The sequence below is a fragment of the Scaptodrosophila lebanonensis genome, unplaced genomic scaffold (genome assembly GCF_003285725.1).
Source record: "Scaptodrosophila lebanonensis strain 11010-0011.00,11010-0021.00 unplaced genomic scaffold, SlebRS2 tig00000080-arrow-pilon, whole genome shotgun sequence".
NCBI lineage: Eukaryota > Metazoa > Arthropoda > Insecta > Diptera > Drosophilidae > Scaptodrosophila > Scaptodrosophila lebanonensis.
Genome location: NW_022060561.1, coordinates 2,357,274 through 2,380,124, shown reverse-complemented (window position 1 = coordinate 2,380,124; position 22,851 = coordinate 2,357,274). Strand labels below are relative to the sequence as shown.

The 22,851-nt window shown below is 38.1% G+C and overlaps 2 protein-coding genes across 2 annotated transcripts in view; both read right to left on the bottom strand.

The window, feature by feature from the left end:
• Window positions 1-22,851, bottom strand: part of LOC115626050 (zinc finger protein 585B) — a 60,230-nt gene that overhangs the window by 22,082 nt on the left and 15,297 nt on the right. The window contains exons 2-3 of the mRNA XM_030521302.1: window positions 3,793-5,792; window positions 2,113-2,809 (exon numbers count right to left, since the gene is read on the bottom strand). Coding sequence (XP_030377162.1) covers window positions 2,113-2,809; window positions 3,793-5,782 — 2,687 coding nt within the window. The 5' untranslated portion in view covers window positions 5,783-5,792. The remainder of the gene's footprint in view (window positions 1-2,112; window positions 2,810-3,792; window positions 5,793-22,851) is intronic.
• Window positions 10,110-13,023, bottom strand: LOC115626049 (nuclear cap-binding protein subunit 1-like). The gene is made up of 3 exons (XM_030521301.1): window positions 11,621-13,023; window positions 10,743-11,049; window positions 10,110-10,687 (listed from the first exon to the last, which is right to left on the bottom strand). The coding sequence occupies exons 1-3, from the start codon at window positions 13,021-13,023 to the stop codon at window positions 10,163-10,165; spliced, it is 2,235 nt and encodes a 744-aa protein (XP_030377161.1). The 3' UTR covers window positions 10,110-10,162.

Genomic DNA, 22,851 nt, shown 5'->3' with positions numbered 1-22,851 from the left:
TCAATCATTTATGCTATTTTTAAATGTGTTTTTTTATATAGCCTGTTTATTGTACAAGTATCTCTTTCAACATTCTCTAAATTTCGTCTAAAGAAATTCCATTCTTTACACAGAATTTAATCGAAGAAAACACACGTCTATATACAGTGACGAACAAAATTATTGGCACAGTTGGCACGCCTGACTTTCGCACAGTGTTTCTCCATGAAATATGGTGATATTTAAATAAAACAAATTTTATTCATATACATTGATCAATTTCCTACTAAAATTACTTTATTTCATTCATTTATATTTTTCCATTAATTTAAGAAAATTAAAAATATAAAAAAACAGCCGTTTTCGCCTGAACAAAATTATTGGCACACTTAACCAAAAATACTTAAAATTAACATAAATAACCGTTTTTAAACATAAATTAATATTTTGTGGCTAAGCCCTTATGTTTAATGACTGCTTCCAAGCGTCTGGGCATCGAAGAAACCAAACTTGGAGTGGTTTCTGATCCAATATTGCGCCACTCCTCCACCAGTGCCACCTTCAGCTCGGCCTTTGTAGATATAGCGCGTTTTTTTACACGTCTATCTAATTCTTCCCACAAATGTTCGATGGGGTTTAGACCTGGAGATTGGGGCGGATGCGGCAAAGTATGTTTTACATGATGTGCACGCCACATGCGCAGATCATAAGCCGTATGCTTTGGGTCATTGTCGTGTTGAAACGTGAACGTGGCTGGTATGTTCAACTTTTCGGCACTTTTTTTTTAGATTTCTCTTAAGGATATCTAAATAATACTTTTTGTCCATAGTTCCTTCTATAAATTCAAGTTCGCCAACACCACCAGCGGACATGCAGCCCCACACAATGACGCCTCCACCACCATGCTTTACAGACATAGCGATGTTTTTTTTTCCAGTTCCGTATTAGGCTTTCTCCAAACAGTTTGGCGGCCATCAGATTGAAAAATGTTGAATTTACTTTCATCGGAAAAGATGACATTGTTCCAAAAGTCCATCGGCTTACTCAAATATTCGTTTGCATAGGCTAAGCGCTTCTTCTGGTTGACTTTTGAAATAAGTGGTTTTCTTCTAGCAACGCGGCACTTGTATTTAGCTTTGTGCAGTGTCCTCCGAACCGTAATCGGGTGAATATCTTTTCTAAATTCATTATTAACCTGAGCTGCAATCTGTGTTGAAGAGATTTTTGGGTTCACCTTCACCTTCCTGATGATCTCAGTGCGTTCCCGGTCGGTCAAAGCCTTGGGTCGACCAGTGTGCTTAGCACTCTCCAATGTTAAGGCTCCTTTAAAACGCTGGACAATGCTCCGAATGGTAAACCGGCTTCTATCCATAATTTCTCCAATCTCAGCATATGATTTGCCTTGATTATGCAAATACAAAATTATTTTCCGCTGAGATTCAGTGGTTTCCTTTTGTTTGCCGCTCATTTTGTTAAAATCTTAGAGATTTTGCTTATAAAAAAAGGCACTGCGTGGTTTTTAACACAAACATTTACAACTATGTCATTCCAAATATAAACATAACGGGGTTTTGAAAAAAAATTTTGCCATATTGTTGAAATTTTGAAAATATAGTTCACTATTACCCAAGTGTGCCAATAATTTTGTTCAGGCGAAAACGGCTGTTTTTTTATATTTTTAATTTTCTTAAATTAATGGAAAAATATAAATGAATGAAATAAAGTAATTTTAGTAGGAAATTGATCAATTTATATGAATAAAATTTGTTTTATTTAAATATCAATATGGTGAGTGGAGAAACACTGTGCGAAAGTCAGGCGTGCCAACTGTGCCAATAATTTTGTTCGTCACTGTATGTATGTAAGCAAAGAAGAAGAACGACAGTGCTGCCAACTTAAAGGACAAAAAGGCTTGTCCCATTTGTAACTCTCGCTCAATTACAGGGTCAAATTTTCGGATCATATTAATCGGACAGTTCGTTCTAATGAGGGATATTCAAAATCAGAGGTTATTTAAAATCAATTTCTTTAAAAGACAAAGGCATTAAATATATAAACCACAATATTTGATGAACAATTATTTCACTTTAAATAATCGTACAGTACAGATAATAAAATCGGAGTTGTACTCACTTCGAGGACAATATCTTGCCGCATGTGCCGCATTGAAATTTTTCTTTGGGCTCCTTTTTTTGCGGCTTGGTTACGGCACGCTTTGTGTATTGGCTATGCATCGTTGCCATATGATTCTTGAGATTGTGGCGCCGGACAAACTTCATCTGGCACTCGGTGCACTCGTATATGCGTTCGTTTGTGTGATTGCGCAAATGATCGCGCAGCGAGTGCTTGCGGAATCCCTTGGGGCACAAAGGGCACTGGAGAACCTCGCTCTTGCCAATAGTGCCGTGTGTGTGAAAGAAGCGGTGATAAAGCAAATCCGATTCATACGGCGTTCGGAAGTTGCACTCACTGCAGTGTCGGAGCTTAGAGCTGCTACCAGATTCTTCCGGGTCGAGGGCTCTGACTGCGGCAGCGGCCGCCGATGTAGAAGCCATCGGTTGACAGCTGCGACTATGACGCCCTAAGGCCTGTGCGGACTGAAAGCTACTTCCGCAACTAGGACAGGGATGACTGTCTGCGGCGTGTGCTTCGACGCGATGCTGGGCAAGATTTTGCGGAGTATCAAAGATTTGTTGGCAATTGACGCATTTCAATTGCTGGCGACTCTTTTTCGCGGGCGGACTAGTAACTGTCTTCTTCGGGATGGGCTCTTTGGGTTCGTCCAGAACCTCGCGTAGCATGTGTTCCAGTTCATTTTGAGTTGTTGTTTCTAGTTTTTAAATAAAATGTTAAGTTGAAAAAAAAAACATTAGAAATAAATCATCATAAGAACAAAAATGGAAGTTTGTACATATGTATGTTCCCTAAAGACTCCGAAACCGCTCAAATGATTTTGATCCAATTTTGTGGCAATGTTTAGTTTAGTTTATAGTTTATAAATAAAATGTTAAATTTAGAGAAATTAGAATTAAATCATCATATAAATAAAATTGGAATGTATGTTCCCCAAAGACTCCTAAACTGCTCAAACGATTTTGATCCAATTTTGAGTGTGCATTTATGTTCCCTAAAGACTCCGATACCGCTCACACGATTTTTATCAAATGATGTGGCAATATTTAAATAGTTTATAAATAAAGTGTCAAATTTAGAGAAATTAGAAATATATCATCATATAGATAAAAATCGAAGTATGTATGTTCCCTAAAGACTCCGAAACCATTCAAACGATTTTGATCTAATTTTGTGGCAATATTTAAAATAGTTCAGTGGATGATTCTGTCAAGTTTCATGGCGATTGAATGAACAGAATTTGTTTTTCAATTTTTCACATTTTTTCAAGAATTTTTGTTTTGTCTATAAATTACTCCTTTAATGGTTTTTATCGATTTTTCTTCAATTTTTGTGTTTGTTTAAATAAGAATATAATTAATTTTTAATTTGATTTATTGCAAAATATAAATTAAATAACATTCGAAAATTGGAGAATGTTCGTTAAATAAATATTGGAAAGTACTTATGTACTTATACTTGTATATTCATTGAATAAATTCGAAAATGTTCGTTAAATAGATATTAAAACGTACTTGTGTGAGAAATAAAATACTGGCTGTCGGAACGAATCAAAGTAATTAGCTTTTTGGTAGATACTTTGGGAACTTTAGAGTGTGCGTTATAGAAAATTATTTCCATTTTATTTAGTTTTTTTTTTAGAAAGTGTTTATTCAGAATTAATGCTTAATGAGTAATTACCATTGCTTTGTGTTGTTGTTCTGCTCTTCAATCGATTGGCCTTTCGCTTGTGCTGCATTTGATTGCGATGGCGTCGCGCCTGGAGCGCTGTTTCAAAATCCAGATGACAAATGGCGCAATAGTATTTGTTTAAACGATGTATGCGCTTCTCGTGCCGTTGCAGCGCAATTCGTGATCGCTGCGGTTCTCCACACAGATCGCATCGGAAGCGGCACTGGTAGTTGTCAGCAGCACTGCCCGTAATTGTGAGACCCACATGGTCACGTGTAAAATGTTGTCTCAGTTCCATGTTAGATATAAAGTGCTGATCGCATACTGTACACACTACTGGCTGGCGTTGTCCAATGCAGATGGGCACTGATCGATTGAGAGCGAGCAGAACCTGCTCGTGTGTGCCACTTAGGAGGTGGCACAACATTTCCTCATTGCTGGGGCACTCGTACTGGCAGTAGCTGCACCAGAAGTGCGTCCTCAAGTCCTTCAGCCGACTGGTCTGCTGCAGATGCGCTTCGGACTGCCAGTGGGTGAGGAACGTGGACTGAGTGTTGCAATAAAAGCGACAGGGTCGACACTGGAAGGGCGACTGCAGCACAATGCTAGGCATATGCTCGAGTATTGTGTGCAGGGCGCTCTGGCGACGGGTCTCGGTCTGCTGTTGCTGGAGACGGCGGTAGTGGTAGTGCGAGATCAGATGCTTGCCCATTAGATGACGTTGCACGTTATGACGGCAGAGATCGCAGCGCAGCGAATTGGCCCGACGATGACGACGACGACAACGCTGTTGCGGCACCTCGGACTTTGCCTCCTCCTCCCGTTCGAAGTCGAAATTCTCGCCAATGCGCAAGGTACCGCCCAGCTTGGCCTGTTCCAGTTGACGTTCGCCGTCGGCGCGTCGTCGATGGTAGCCGGTCTTCAAGTGCTGCTCGTAGTTGGCACAACTGTTGAGCTTGCGACAGCAAATGTTGCACCAATAGGTGCTCGGTTGGCTCAGTCGGGTCAGATCGATTAGGTTCTCGCGGTATTCCAACATTTTGCTGCCCGGCACCCATTTACCGCGTGTGTGCTCCTCGGGCGGATGCTCCTCGCCTGGCTCGTCCACGTGCTCGTCCCAGTTGGGGGAAATGCGCTGCATGTGCGTGACTACGTGTAGTTGGGGTCGATGCTCCGGTTTCCATTTGCCACCTGTGTGCTCGGCTGGTACAGCAGGCGGCGAATGCCGCAACGAATAACCGCCATCACCATCCACATCCGCATCCGCATCGACATCTCCATCTGCATCAGCATCTCCGTCGTCGTCATCGTCTTCTGCATCCGCTTCGGCTTCGGGTTCGAAGAGTTCGCCCTCATCGTAGCCGGCCTGCTCATCTTCACTCTCCTCCGGGGAGTCGTGCACAAATTTGAGCGGCTTGAATACAGTTTCGTCGTGCTTCTTGGACTCGCCGATTTCCCGCACCGCCTTCATCAGCGTATCTGTGCAGGCCTGGGCATTGCGATGCCAGGGAAGCTCATCCCGCTGCTCATCCGACTGATCTGCACTCCGGGATTTGTGACGCTCGTGTCGCGCGCTTCCTGTCTTTCCTCCCTGTACGCTCTGCAGTTGTAGTGATGAGAAGAAGACATCGGCTCCCAAAGTCAAATCGTAGGCGTCTGTCAGGGATTTTGAGGTCTTGCCACCATGACTGGCCGCAGTTTTGCGCAAATAGCTGCTTGGTGCCTCGGGCTCTGTAAAATGAAAGCCATCGTAGGTATGATCTAGACTTGAGCGACTTATGATTGGGGGCGACACAGTCACAGAGTTGGACTCCTGGATTGTAGTTGTCGGCAGCGGCATCGGCCTTGCCACAGACTTTGCCAGCCCCACACTGCCCCCCACATGCCCCGTAGTTGCTAGGCAGTTCTGCTTCCGGTGCTCAATGTATTTTTCCAGACCCACTATAGTGGCATTGCATTTGATGCATAAATGCGTGTCGTCCAAGTCATCGACATTCATCCTCGATGATCTGGGAAAGACAAGAATGTTCTCGTTGATTAGAATTTTTATTATATTTTAATTAAAATAAATAATCCAATTGATGATGCAGAAAACGAAAATTATAATAACAATTATTACATTTATTATTTATTCTAGTCAGCAAATAAATCTTTCGTAAGATGAGAAAAACAAATCCAAAATCAGGAGAGCAACAGTCTTAAGTCGCCTTTTATTATAGTTGACAAATATCATAGCACTCAAAGAAAATAGTAACAACGAGCTGAAGAAGTGAGTAGATCTGGAGAATTAAGATTAATTTGTTGTGTCAGCAGCTGTACTCTTTGTTGAGCATTATTTTTATAGTCGTTATACTATATACCCTAAAAGAGCACCCACCTAATATGTATGAACATATGTATACTTTTTCTATCATTTTTTTGTTGTTGTTGCTTTATGCCAATTAAATATATATCTATGTGCTTATACTAATATGATAAACTCTATTTAATATATACATATTGGTTCTTCCTCTAATAGTCCCTGATGGGCACTCTAGAATTTATTTAAAGTAATCTATATTTTGTTTTTGCTAATACTTTTTCTATCCTTAAACAAGGCGAGCTATAGAATGCCGCCAATACTGTCCAAAATTCGCAAGCTTTACACAACACAATTTTATATCAGTACGACCTCCCCCTCTCCAAGTTAAAGAAACTTTTAGATTTAGCCACGTTTTTTAGGTTCATTATTATTATTATTTTTATTTATTTATCATTATCATTTATCATATCATTTATCATTACTTTTTTACAATTTAAATTTTTATTCACATTTTAATTGTTTTTTAAAGTTTATAAATAACTTAATGAATTCCTCATTGATAGTTTTCTATGAATTGCTAAACATATCTTGTATGTAGATGTTTTTTGTTTATATCTAAAAGTATATTTCGACAATTCTATATGCACGATTATGGCAAATATCATGAATCTCAAGTACGCTATTCCCAAAGCATCCTCAAAGTAAAGTAAAACTAATTAGCAGTAAAAAAAACTTAATGACAACCGAGATCGCGTCCTTTTATGGACGCTTGCCCGCCCACAACTCTATCGACTATTCAGGGCATAAATAAAGTTGCATGTGCTGCAAACACGTTAATTGTTAAACAAATGTGCGTTTATCACTCACAGCCACAACATATCGCTAGAATTGCGAACTGGCAGCGAGCGCGGGTGGAATAATCAGTTTGGAAACTAAGCAAATTTTATAAATCTGGTAATATACTTGTATAGTTATAATATCAGAAATAGAGCCTTACACATCTATACCCTTCACTGAAAAGAGCAAAAGTTTATTGAGCTTAATAATCTTGTAATACCCATAAAATAAGCGCGGATTAATAGATAAATGGTTTCAGATCACCACTTGATTTTTGTATAGAAAACATGTTTTTATTTATAATAAATTTTACAAGATATTATAATAATATCGAATTTTTGTGAGCGCCAATGGTAACAAAAGCAGATACTTAAAAACTGATTTTTTTAATAAAAGATCGGAAAGTACGCATATACTAAGATTTAAAGTTTCATTAAGTAATACAATTTTCGTAGTAAGAAATATCCATACGTTCCCACTTGTATATATTCTATTTAATCATGACAAGATGAACTTCTGGATTTTGGAAACGGTCAAGTCGACATTAACAAAGCCTAGTATGCAGAGCTCATTTCATTTATTTTTCATTTATTTTACTGTTCTTGAGTACTACTCCTTTTATTTTAAACGGCGGTTCCTTTTTCTTTTTTTTTTCAAAACGCGGATTTTTTTTTGTTTTGGGTAGAGGACATTTTACTGCCGTGTAAGTTTACTGACTGTCAGTTTAGTTAACTTATCCTGTTATTATTTTTCCTATAGAACCGTTTTAATTTCCATCGAAAAAAAAACTTCTCAGGTCATATAAATGGACCACACCCAAGCAGTTGTTACAACAAGCAGTTCCGTGCACTTATACCTTGTAAAGGGGTTAATGGGTATACGAGTATTTATTTTTAAAGCTATTGATTACATTTAGAAAGGCACAATAATTAAATATTGAAAAGAGTGTATATGTTAAAACTCGGATGGCTTAAATGATATACAATGAATGACTGGTTTGAATCAAAATTACAATTAATTCAGTAATTAAAAATTAAATATTGGAAAGAGATAATGACCAAAATTCTCTGCATTGGCTGTATTGCATTATTTGAGTTCATTGTCAAAACTTGGGTGGCTTAAATGATATACAATGAATGAGTGGCTTAAATTACAATTAAAATTAATCCACAAACGTATTATAGCCATCACTTGTCAGACACATTTTGAATGTTAATAAAACTAACTTAAACTACCCATGTAAACAGGACGAAAGCACACACCATCCAGGAATAGCCACCCAGCCAATAAGCCAATATTGTTCTTGTCGTTAGACGAATAAAACCATCGCGGCATCCTATCCATGCCATCAACAGCAGCGCCAAATGCTTTGACACCCGCCCATGCACACAACCACCCACTCATCTCCACGCACACACACATACATATAAATGTACATAAGGTCCATCAGAAGGTACATATGTGCGTGTGTGTATGTGTGTATGTGTGTATATAGTTGGCTGCGTGTGCGAATTTGTATTGTTATGTTTTTCGTATTTAACCTCAGACATGGGCCTCGTTTGTATAAATTTCAACGGCAGGCAGGCAGCTCTGCCAACTGCTGCCAACGCTGTTGTTGTTCTTGTTGCTGCAATTGTACTGCTGACATTATTAACAACGACAACAGCAACAGCAAACAATAACATCATCGCTACCGATTGTGGATGCGGAGGACGACGACAACGACGCATCGTTCATCGCGCACACATATGGCGAAAATGACACTTTTACATTTAGCATCGCGGGTGGGGGAAAATGGGGGAATGGGGCAGCAAGAGAGAGCGGGAGAGAGAGAGAGAGAGAGCACGTGCACGCTATACAGACGCAATAAACTTCAATTGTGACAGGCCGCAACACCAACATGAACAGCATCCAGCATCCAGCACCCAGAACCCAGCACAGCACAGCACACGCAACTCATGTCAACGAGTGCAGTTGATGATTATTTTGCACTACGAGCAGAGATGAGGAAGTTAATGATGCGAGCGCACGATTATCGGTTTTCTTGCTACACATACTACAAGTCATATATTAATGTAGTATTGTTTATTAATAAAGAATTTAATACATGTTTAAGGAATTTGGATTGAAGTTTCATGAGATTACTAATATTTAGGAAGGGCAAACGAATATAATAAATAAACGAATAAATTTCCCCACACCGGGTCAGTAATCCTCCACTTTTTAGCTACTAATTAAATTAAATTATGTTTACGAAACATCGGATTGAAGTTTCATAAGATCATTACTATATAGGAGGAGCAGACGAATACAATAGCTTGCCGGACTGGCTAATAAACTTTTCCCCACCGGGCAAGTAATCCTCCACTTTTTATACCTTGTACCTGTAGGGTAAAACGGGTATATTAGGTTTGTGCAAAGTTTGTAACAGGCAGAAAGAAAATATTTTAATTTATAATTATTTTAATTTATTTTCTGTTAATTTTACTTTATTTTTGATTTTTCATTGACCCCACCGGGTCAGTGATTCTTCACCTTTTAGCTAAAATTTAATTTAATTTTATTATTTAACTATTTTTATTTATTCTTATTTTAATTTCATTTTACTTATTTTGATTGAACTTGAACTTTTAGCTAAAATTTAATTTTTGTTAATTATTAAACTATTTTAATTTATTATTATTTGAATTTAATTTTACTTGTTTTTGATTTTTCATTGACCCCACCGACTAAGTTGTTTTTAGGACTTAAGTAATTTAATTTAATATTTTATTGACCACACCGAGGCATTTATTCTCCACCTTTTAGTTATTAATTAAATTTTGGTTGTTATTTATTATTTCAATTTAATTTTACTTGTGTGCTTTTTTATTGACTCCACCAGGAAGGGAATCACTATTCTTTTTAACTCTTCATTAAATTTTGTTAAATATTTTAATTTATAATAATTTATCCACCTTTGAGCTTATCATTAAACTTTTTGTAATTATTTAAATATTTTACAATTTTAATTGGCTGACCGTATGGCATTGAGTCGGATTCGTTACTAGATATTTTTGTAATTTCCATATGCTTTTTTATTTAGTTCAACTATCTATTGTATTAATTTATTTTACATCAATAGCTTTGTTTGTTGATGAATTGATAAATAGATAAATAATGGCATTAAAGAATATTGCTTAAGGCATAATGTTTTCAACACATTTATTGTATTTCATTTATTTTAAAATATCAAACACTTCATTCAATAAAATCAAAAAATTCCCGAACCATTATGCGTACGCGTGGAACTACATGCTCGTTTGACACAATCGCCTTGAGCTCATCCTCAAAGAGCGCAGCATCAGTCCAATGGTTAAACAGAAGTTCCTGCATTCGACCCAAAACCCAATCAAACCAATAGTCCGACTGCTGGTCGCCCTGCTGCTGTTCGTGCTCGGACAAGATCCGCACAAAATGCCGTATAATGGTCAAAAGTAATGTCTTCAACTTTAGATTCTTGGATACCTCGTCCACTTCATCAGTCTTCTCCAGCACAATGCTATTGAACCGTATGATGAAGCTCAGCAATTCCCACAAATACATTTTGGTCAGTTCCGGTTTTAGATGCTGGGAAAAGATCCAAGAAAGCATGGCGCTATCCTCAATTATTTTCATGCGCAAAAGCTTCTCAGCCAACAGCAGCTTGCGCTGTTCATTGTTGGCCCAGAGTTCAAAAACGGCCGAAAGTATGGCATGCTGTGAAGCTTCGTCCTCGGCCAACATCTATATATAGGTATGAATGTATCCACAGAAGTGAAAGATGGTTCCAATAACTCACCTTAAGCACTGGTTGAAACTTGAAAAACATGGCATTGGTGTGGGTAAATGATTTCGAACCCAAATGCAGCAATGTCTGCACGAGCACATCGATCTTTAACATCGGGCTGTGCTCAATGGCCGCCTCGAGGAGCCCACCGACTATCTCTGGATTGCATTTGTTGCGGATGGCGTCAAGCAAGTGCTTGGCCAGCTCAGCCCCCGGCAACAGTACGTCAATATACTTGAAACACGGTTCCGGCACCTCGGGAAGCAAAGGCGCGAAACAGGCTGGCAGCATGTCCTGCACATGCTGATAATAGGAGAGGCTGCGGGAAGGCGCCATATGAATTATCGCAGCTGTTGGTGTTCAATATTTAGATTCGCAAATATGGAAAGCAAAATCAATCATTAAATGTATCTCAGTAAATGGGGAAAATTCAACAATTATCAACCTAATTGGAGCCCATCAGGGAGGCCGAAATATCTCCTTATTTCTCGCATTCTCAGCAATACAACAATTCTAGCCGCACTGATCTCTAAAGAGAGTAGATCCAGCCTCACTACTGCCTCATTACTTTGCTTACAAATGCTCTAAAAACTGCAGGAGCTTCGAATTAACATTTTAACTTGATCATAGCAAATCCGTAGTCAAGGCGGAAAATGAAAGTTAATATCATAATCATCTACCCTTACTATGAAAGTATATGATGTAAGATCCATCTTCTATTTTCAGGTCGATAAAAACTTTACACACTAAACATTTCATAGCTTGGTGAGCCATACCAGATGCTTCATACTTCATATATAGTAGAAGTCGGCTAAGAAATATATTGATCTATCTATCTTGAGGAGCAAAATACTACTTTAAAGATAAATATGCAAATTACTGGTACGCACCGCAAGCACTTTTGCAGGAGCTGCTGCAAGAATTTGGCCCGCGGCTGATCGATGGACTTCACCTCAGTGGCACTCTTCCACTCCAGCCAGTTCCACTCGTAACGAAAGTTGCTCAAGTGATGCGAGAACCAATTGACGAACCTATCAAAACAGGCCACCCGCATGTTGTCCACACGCTGGAAGAGTATGTGAATGGCCTGTGTCAGAACTGGACTCCATTGCAAGGGCTTCGACCGGCACAGCTCAATGAGAATAACGCCATAGTTGATGGTCAGATGCAAGGATTTAGGCAACTCCAGCAGCTGCCCCACTATAATCTCCACAACACAGTGCTCGACGGTCCAGGCGGGCTGGGCAGCGCAGAAACTGATTAAACGCTCCGCGCAAATTTTACGCTCCAGATGATAAACTTGCAATATCTCCAATATTTGAGACTCCAGCAGGTGACGCTCAATACTCAGCAGATCGGGCAGATTAGGGGCGACTTGGGCGCCATCTCCTCCGCTGGATTCAAACAAATGAAATGTGACCAGGGGTGCGTTATATTTGCAGTTGGGCTCGTGGGCGGGGGCCCGCAATGGTGGCAAGTTGTGTTGCAAGGCTTCAGTCAGACGCTCATCGAACGTCAGATAGGGACGCGTCAGCATTTGTTCCATCCAGTTGTTGCTCTGTAACTTCAACACTTGCTGCCACAGTAGATCCAGATACTCGGGCTGTGAGGTGTCCATTGTGGCTGCTGTTGTTGTCCACACGCTGAGCAGTGCCCCATGGGCATTGGAGCGACGCTCCATATACAGCTTAAGGCGCAAAATGAGCGCCTGCAGGGCCGACTCCTTCTTCTCGTACAGCTCACGTCCAATGAAGGGCAGTGTGGAGAGCACTGCATGCGCAAACCAGTCGCGACGCAACTGCGGAGTATCCGTCTCATCGCACACCATCAACAGGGCGTTTAGCAGATGCAGCAGCGAGCTAATTGTTGCCACATTGGCGTTGATTAGGCCGGCCAGAAAGAACAGTAGGCCTTGTGCCTTGTCCCATTCGCACTGCTGCAGAGTCCGCTTAAATCGCATGCTCATGTGCATCAGACACTCGCCTCCAAACTCATAGTCCCGCTCGTTGAGCAGACCCACTAAGGTGGCGTAGGCGCTGCTCTGCATGGGATACGTCTCCACGCACTCGACCAGAATGCGCAAAATGTCCAACTTGTAGCTCTCCAGCTGATCGTCCACAAAGTAAATGAGCTCCTCCAGACGAAACTCTATCAGATTGTCCGTGTCATCGCTCAACTTGACCATCATGCGCTCAATGGTGCCGGCCAGAGCGTTGTCGTGCTCGAGGCAACGCTGGCGTTTGCAGCTCCTGGGGCTGTCCCGCTCGTCCTGCAAGCGCCGACGACGACTCATTTCAACTCGACCCTTGAAAAGTTACTCTAAAGCTGCAAAATCTCACTTGAACACTTTTTTTTTTTGAAGAAAATTTGATTTTCTTGTTTTTCAGCTCACAACGACTGCCGCTAAAGACTAAATGAAATTTCTAATTTATTCGAACAGGCTCGATATGAGACCGAAAGGAATAATGCTTTTAAAAAAAATCAGACTAATTAGTGTTGCAAACTATGCGTATTTATTGATTAAACTACAGTCTGGGCAATTAAATCAGAAGTAAATTAGACTTATTATTCTCCAGTTTCATTCACCAACATTTTCTTATACTATCTATCCGCGGGGTAAAAGGGCAAGGATGTATGAAAACAGGCAGAAAAAGTCCCCATATTACCGATATACATTTTTTTATCGATATATATGATCAGTGTAATGAGACGACTATTCTTATTTCCGTCCACATGAATATCAAGAACATTTTCTAGGCACTTCAAATTAATTGTGAGCACTTGACTTATCTTCACACAGAACCCTATAAATGATCATTATTTTATATAGCTGCCTTAGAAACTATATCGACTATCAAAAGTCAGTGTTAGAGAAATTACGTGTATGTATATATTCGCAAATAATTTGTACACAAAGTCCTTCGATTCAATAAGTATAGTATGTCATGACGTTTATGCTCCATAAATAAAAAATAAACAGAAAAAAATCTAACTAACCTGTTTTTAATTTAACAGCCTAAATAAAATAACAAACCAACATAAGAAAATAAGTATAATATAATAGTAGGTTTCACTGAAAAATTACTAATAATAATTTTATAATTTGAACACCTTTTTTAAGTTCTGACAGGAAGGAAAATGCAACCTTTTCAGAAGTCATTGTGGGTTAAGCCCAGCCTGTTTTCAAAAGTTCATACAGCTAGTGGTAGCTAGAACCCGACTACCCTTATTGGGAAAACATAATTATTGGTATGTCCTGATATGTCCTGGAGATCTGCTACAGAACTAGGAAATATATTGCTGGAATTGCAGTTGGAATTGAGTGGAATATACCCCAAAACTTGACGTTCTAATAATGTCAAAGAAACAATACTTATTAATACACAAATAATTAATAACCAACTTCTAATTCTGGGAGTTCTGACAATCGACAGGCTTTTTGTGATTTATGCGAATTATTCTTAGGAATTGCGGACTAATATAATTCTCGCAAGTAATTTAAGAATCATGACAAGCGCTGGCTGATCGGCGCTATGTTTTTTCCTAATTTTATTTTATTTAGTAACTCAACAAATAGTGCTATTGATTCATATACAAAAACTATGATTTAAATTATAATATAATATAAAATAAAGTATTATATTAAAGGTAATGAAGCCACTACCAATGGGTCTATGAAGAGGAACCATTGTATTACGAGGTTATAAGAAAATGAGCCTATCTCTACTGAAAAAATATCAATAAAAACTGCAACTACATAAAAAATGTCATTCTAATTTTCAGTTAGAAATATCTCTTAAATAACTACTTGTTTTCTTGTTTAGAAAAGGGGAAATGTCTTGTTATAGCTTTATCTTTATATCATTCCATTTAGAATTCCATATAGCACCTATCCATGAAGAAGACCTACAAATTGTGATAGTATCGACTAATAGAATCGAAGACAGCATCTATAGCTTTGAATGTTCAGTATGGCCCTCTATTTGTTTTAGTATTCCTTTGCAAGCTCCATTATTAGGGGCGTTTCCTCCTTGTCAGACTGCGGATTACAGTTCGCGTCCAGTTCATTCGTCAAATGAGCGCCAGGTTCAACCCTTTTCCAATTCTCCCATAAAAGTTGGTACCTTATTTATTCGCCAGTTGTCTGACAAACCTTTGTGGGTTTTTTTTTTTTTTTTTTGCAATAACAAATAACCGGCCCTGCTGAGTTCTGCTTGGCAACCAAATTATTGACATCATTATTAAATTAATGCAATCGATTTGCATATTTTCTTTTACGACGAACCAAGTAATTTACACTGCAGAATTTATTATTATTTCATTTCTTGATTTCTCTCCATCAGCTGCTGGCCACAGGCTACAGGCCACAGCCGTATCGGATCCCTCAAAACCCGGCCCTAGCTGTTTTATTATGGCGGCTCGTTGCAGTGGCCGCTACTCCCGACTTTGTTTACCTGCTCGTTTCGGCTCCCCTTTCACAATATCTGGCCCCGGATCAGTCATCAGCTTTATGTGGCGTATAATTTTTATTCGGTTGGTTCATAAGAGCATCGTAAAATTTTTGATGACGTTCGTCAAATTGCCGGCGCTGTTGCCTGCAACGCGTCTGGTGTCGTAATCCCATTTGTAGCTTCCATAAAATGTCATATTTATGGAGCACTGCGGGCTGCTAATTTGGCGAATTGGACAAAAATTTTGCTAATTTATATTTAGAATAACAAATGGTTGGACCTGTAGCAAAAAAATAATTGGCGCACAAACGGATAACAGCATGTCTGCAGGAAATTGTATTTAAGAATGGAAAAAGGTATTCTGTGATGAATTGACATGACGATGAAAGAAATGTGGTATTGTATGATACTTATATTCATTTTATAATTTGGAATTAATGGATAAGTTATTTATTTATTTTATTAACTTATCCTACTTAACGGCTCAGCAATTCCACAAAGCCGCTCTGTGAAGTATCTTGGCTTGCATCTTGATCGCAGACCTACATGGATAAGTCATATTTACGAAGTCACAACGAATGTCCTGGCTGATAGGCCGAAAACCAGGTTCGCCTCTATATAGACATACTACAAATTGTTTGCTCCATTAAGCTTTAATCGCTGTACCACCAACTACGCTTTGCACAGTTCGTTTCGGGTTCTATGTAGCAACTGTAATCAATTGGCCATGAGAGCTCTGTCAGTTCAATTAAATCATGCATCCTTCATTTCTTAAGGTGTGAATAATATTTTTTGTTGCTGTTTAAGATCTTTACTATTTTAAAACAAGTAAAAAAGCTAAAGTCGGGTGTCCCGACTTTGAAATACTCTGTACATATGTTTACAATAATTATAGAAAATAAAAAAAAAAAAGAAAATAAAAAAAAAAATTTGATCGATTTTACCTCTCTCGGTATTCGAACTCACGTAAAGGGTGTATAATTGCACATTTACATAGCAATTGCGTCTGTGTGAGTGTATGTATGCCTATGCGCATCAATTCGTGTCTGTGTAAGCATTTTCGCAGTCAACCAAACAGCAACATCAACAACAGCCGCGGGCAGCGCTAGAGCAGCGCTGCAGCAGCGCTGCATCAGCAAATATATTTATGGCTATAACTTCTTGTTAAATCGGTCTAACATAATGAAATTTGGCATACGGACACATAATAACTAACTGGGGGTATTTCCAAAATTTTAGTTCGAAATTCCAAGAATTACGGGAGTTACGATTTGCGGGGTAGTGGGGGGAGGGAGGGGAATTCCAAAATATACATTTTCTGCGTATTTACATAAGGCATCTGGGACTAAAATTTGGTGTTCCTAGGTCTTATAGTCTCCGAGATATAGGCGATTATACGAATGGAAAATCGGGAAAACCCCCATAGGGGGGAAGTGGGGGGGAAAATCAAAAAAATAAAACAAACTCGTATAGAATATACACATAACGCATCTTCGTGCAAAATTTGGTGTCTCTATCTCTTATAGTCTCTGAGATCCAGGTGTTCATACGGACGGACAGACGGACAGACGGACAGACGGACAGACAGACAGACAGGGCTAGATCGACTCGTCTCGTCATGCTGATCAAGAATATATATACTTTGTGGGGTCTGCCACGCCTCCTTCTGCCTGTTACATTTTTCAGCTCCCGCAAACCTAATATACTCTTGTACATTTCATGTACAGAGTATAAAAAATTATTGTAATTCTATTTAATTTTTATACCCTGTACCCGTAGGGTAAAAAGGGTCTGTCCGTCTGGATGAACGCGAGGATCTCAGAAACTATAAAAGCTAGAATAACCAAAGTTGGCATCCAGATTCTCCTAGGTCCGAGTAAGGACGAGTTTATTTTTTTTTTTTTAATTTTCCCCCCCTTCCCCCGCTGCAGAATTTCGTCAATAGCGTCCACATTTCAAATGCTACCTAAATCAAACTTTGCACACATAATTTATATATCATTTTCTACTGTTGTTCAAAATTTTATTCAATTCGGTCAATTCTAAGAAAAGTTATTAGCGAAACAAATTCTCGCCAGTAGAACCCCCACAAACTGCAGCAACAAGTTCGCTCTTCTTCTTCCTCTTTTTGCTGCTGCTATGGGCGCATATAGCTCAGTGACGGAAGTTTACCTGGGTACAGGGTATTAAACTGTCGGGCTTGCTCGACTGTAGCGTTCTCTCTTGTTTTTTTTATTTTTATTGTTTTTCTTTTTAATATCTGAATATATATCCCGTATGTTTTTATGTTATGTTATATGCTTATGATCTTGACAGATATTTGTCATAAAGAAATAAATATAGCTTTTGTGGACATATGCCATATAACGGTGGGATATTGCAACTACAAAATTGAAATTCTTCAACGCTTCCAATCAAAAACATTGAGATCCATAGGTAATGCCCCTTTTTACGTTTCAAATGCATGCTTACACAAAGATCTAGGAAGTCCTTATGTGAATAAATAACTAAATTTAGTAAAAAATACATGCATAGGCTTAACAACCAGGAAAAAAAAACATGTAATCAAATCTAACAGATAATAGCCTAGCAGTAAGAAGACTTAAAAGAATACACTTTTCCGATGAGCCGGAATATATAAATCAAATAAGTTATACTTTAACCTAACATATGGGAAATAAGTAAGATATAATAACAATTTTTATTATGCCTAAATAAATTTACTTTTTGTCTTTAAAAATAGTAAAAATAAAAAAATAAAACATAAATAGAAATATATGTATATTGTATGCAAAATTGTAGTAAATAATTGGAAGTTATTGTTTCAGGCTTAAGAGAATATGAATAACAAGTTTAATGATTCCAGCTTTCGCTTATATGTACTTTCCGAGTTCGACAGATGGGCAGACATGTGATCAAGTCTTCTTCGGCTATGCATTATATACACTCGTACTAAATCCAAATGTTTTAAAAAGTTTTGCAGCTAATTTGGTTTTTTTAACCGATCGTTTCTATGGCAGACATACTTGCTTACTATATATAAAATAATGGGAGTATATATGCTTGCCCATCTATGTCTAGTGTGGACTGCCCAACTGCCATGTTTCCAATACGATCGATGGCTTTATCGATTACAGGGTATAATGCTAAATAAGAAATAGATGGTTCTAATGACCAATTCGTACGATTCGACACTGGCAACTGATTAGATTGGCGTATCATCAATAGTCATTTTGTCTCTCGTGTACAACATTTTCCACTCCCCAAACGCATTTGCATTCAATGGGTAATTAAATAACATCGCTTTTCCGCAACCGCTCGATGAGGCAGACTTTCAAATGCTACGAGTACGAGTATATCATTTATTTACGAGCAATAATGCGGAGAGGCAAATGCAATCAGAACACTAAATCTGATGTACGTCGCTAATTGCACATAGATTACTAGATGCACGAGCGATATTGAAACGCCCAATGTGGATGTGAATGTGAATGTGCGTGGCAGGACCTCGAATCGAACGCGAAAAGTCTGCTCGCAAGATGAAGATGAAGGCGAAGCCAACGGACAAGGAGGTAACCACAACGGCAACTCCAACGACAGCTCAATGAGAAATTGCGACAAAGACAACTCTATTTGGGCATTGCGTACGGATAGGCCAGGCCAGACCAGACCAGCCCGCACCCTGGTTGTTGGTTCATGGTTATTGGTTGCTTGTTGCTGGTTATCCCGCTCGAACCGTTGCATATTTATTTCCAATTGACCCATTTGGTAATATTCATAATTTAAATGCGCACGAAAGCCGCCGCGTCGTCGCTGCCTCCAAAGAGCTGCATAAATTCTCGCGCCCCACACTGGACGCGAATCAGTTGGTGCCGGCCATTTGGGTTTATTTGCGATCGGCTGGCTGTCATAAGTTGCCGCCAAATTGTTGCATTGTACCTGCTGCGCTGCCGGGACCGATCCACCTTGGATTGTAGTATGTACGAGTACTCGTAGTAGTAGTAGTAGACGTAGTATGTAGTCCCGGTCTAGCTTGTTGTAGTAACTCAGAAATCATTAAAAGTGCAAGATACTTTATGAATTCATCGTAGGCCGGGACAGGCCTCCATTCGGGCTGGCGTGAATTATTCGCATAAAATGCACATCCGCGCCTTAAATGCAAAACTAGAAGACGCAGTCGTCATTGAATTATTGTTAACGATTTGCAGTTAATTCGACTCATAAGTTTTGCCTCGATTTCGATTTCATGGCTTCACCCATTTTTATTGACTTTATTTTGAATGCTACAAACACGCACGATCAGTCCGTCAAAACTGGCTACAGTGGCTTAAGAAAGCTTAAAAATACAGTAAGAAATCAGTAAATAATGCAATTGGTGGTAGGCAACTAAGTTCTAGCGATTCTTGCAGCTTGTACTAATTATACTATTCACTGCTGCTTAATTGAATAGGTTCAAAGAATTTCGTCCAATATTTCAGCTTATACTGCACATAAATTTGAAATATGAAAGGAGGGTCTCCGCATGCGACAACTACAGATGAGAGCATGGGCGTAGCCAGGATTTAGTCCAGGGGGGTTTTATTTTTTACTATCAAATTATTTGCACTACACAAAAAACACATGAAAAATATGAAAAAATAGGGAAAAATGCATCTAACGATTTCGAATGCAATATAATTTTAAAGAACTTGCTAAAAAATAGGAAGCTTCATCAAGAGTGTAAAATGTAACAATTTAACATTTTGTTTTTTTACATAAATAATAAATTGGTATATACATATGAGTATATTCATTAAAATTATTGAAATCTAGATAAATAATAACGGCAGCGAAAAAAAAGAAGCGTGCAAAGGGAGAGAAAAAAAAAAAAAATAATTTTTCAAATGGGATCTGCTCCTAGTTTGAAAACCAATTCAAGTCTAGTTAATTTTCTAGAAAGAAATCGGTTGAAAAGAATTTGTTTGCAAGCTCACATGGAATGCGTCCGTATCTGGGGTTATCAAAAGGAAGTTATTGCAGATAAAGAAATCTAAAATCATTTTATTACGAGAGTTCAGAACTGAAAATAGGTAGGACTGCATTTTCTGAACTGAATTTTCTGAAAAAGAAAACGTATTTAATTTTACTAATATTCGCATTTAAATCTATTTTTGTTTATTACATTTATATTTATTTTTTTTTAAGTATATACAGATTGTTCGTTTGATATGTAGTTAAGTCTCTTATTATTATAGGAATTAAAATAAAAACATGTTATGTTTCTATTAAACCACAACCATTTTTAAGAGACAATAATGCACAACGTTTTAAAATTAGTCACATTAATATATATTGCCTCATAAATTAAAATTATTATTATTATCATAACATTTTATTTGATCAAAATTGAGGAGTTGGTTCAAAAGATATAACTATTTCAACTTTTGAAAATCGTTGAACCTAGTTGAAAGGCAGTGTAAGTTATATAAAGAAGAAGAAAAAGAGCGCATAATTTTCTTTTAGATTCGACCGACTTTGATGAAATTCAAAACAAATACAGAGAATTTCTCATTATTAGTTTACGCAGCTTTGGAATTATGGACTGTACTGCCAAAATTCTGTAGCAAGGGAGAAAAATAAAATAAACTTCTTTCGTCTAGATCATAGAAGAGTCTGTATAATCTACTTACGAAATCTAGGCGTTCATCCAGACAGACAATGTGCATTGCAATGTTTAGATCGATTTGTGTCGTCATGCTGCCCCTACATTTCACGTTTCACGGAATTTTTGGAATACCCTTTTGCCCTGTCCTTCTGCAACGACTGGTCCGCTTCTTGTTCACAATCAGAATCCCATAAATCAGTAATCGGCGGTGGAAATAAATGTGTGGGTCAATAAATCAATAAACTATAAATATTTGTGTGATTGACAGAGCACATAAAATGGAATTAAAAATACGTAAAATTTTATATAGTCTAACAGGAGGCACGAAACATATACACACACACACACACACCCTTCGAGCCGATAAGTGGTGTTTGATGTGCTGGTACCGCCCTTTTGGCTAAAATGTCACACATTATCAAGCACACGTCTGGCTGTGAATATAACTGTGTGTGTGTGTATGCCATAAAAAGCATAATTATGGCATTTTGTGCTAATGTGATTTTCTGGCCTCAGGCAGAGCAACATTTCTTATCAACGACACAGGATGTGCCGGAGTCGTGTGAACCGAGCGAGCCGGCAATGCTACGCGAATCGAGCCGAGTCGAGCAGAGCAGCATAAATCACTCATTATGAGGCGTAATTAATGCGACTATAGTGCAATCTAAATTTTCCATAAATCATCAGATTAGACGCAGCCAAAACGCTCGCACATGCATGGGCATATGATATAGAATTTGACTAAAATTTGCAGATGCTATCTTATATGGCTAATGATTGCATACAAAGGATACCTCGTCGACAGATAACTTGGTTTAACTACATAGTCGTATCAAAGTAGCAAGAAAAGTAAATGGAATTGCAGAAAGTTGACAAATATCAGAAAATTCGACTTTAATTCAACAAAAGGGGGTAGGGTAGGGGTAACAACATGGTCAACTCTTAGAGGGCTGGAAATTGAAAAGTATTCGAATTTACACAAAAAACTTTTCTGTTTAAGTCAAGTCAACGCGATAACGAGGATCCAATGGGAGACCCCGAAAAAGGGTCCAGATTCCTATTGTTGCGACTTCATTATTAATTATTTATGGAATCTATGCTTTTTCTTAGACACTAACAATACATATGTTATCCAATCTAGCCACTAATTGGGTATGTATTTCGTTTGGCATGTCGTTTTGACATAGTTTTGTGAGGGGTTTTTGTAGGCGGGCAAAAAATTAAAATTTTGATTAATGATCAATGATTAAACTTCAACAAATCCAACTCAGATCCATTTTAAGGCGAGTAGCGCGTCATAATAATGAACGTGTGGTCGACTTTATATGGCAAAATTTTTTGTAATTTTCTATTATGTTCCGAAAACTCTTTTACTTATTAATTGTATTTTATCTTTTATTATTTTAGTAATTTATTTTAATTTAATTTATTTGTTTTTGATTTGTTATTGTAATTTCTTCATCTCTATTTCTTTTTTGTTATAACGTCTCTGACAACTCTGGCAAATAAATTCCCCCCATCGAGTCGGAGTCGCTATTACATATTTCTGTAATTCCTATAGGCGTTTTTATTCTTCACTTTTATTTAGTTTAAGTTCTCTATTATTTGATTTTTTTAAATGGACAGCTTTGTTGTCGTTAAAATAAATTACACAAAATAAATTGTGTATTGCTAATTGAAAGAAAATTTTAATTTTCAAACAAATGGGACTTCTTCATGATTTTCTAAATGATACCAGCAAACAGTTATTTTGCGAGAAATTGATGTTTAATTAAAATGATACTTTTTAAAAATTATGCAATTTTCTTCCTACTGTAATCACTTTTAGGTTTTTATGATGTGGAATTATTTGGACATGACTTCATGTGACTTGTAAAACGAATGCTATATCCACATACGAGTGGAGTCGTCAGAGTCGTAAATTCGATAAACGCGCTTAAGTGATTTTCACACTAAAACAGCGGGTCACTTTGACTATTTCAAATGATTGGCCCCGCCCTCAAATGAAGCCCCCTTCGCCCCCTCC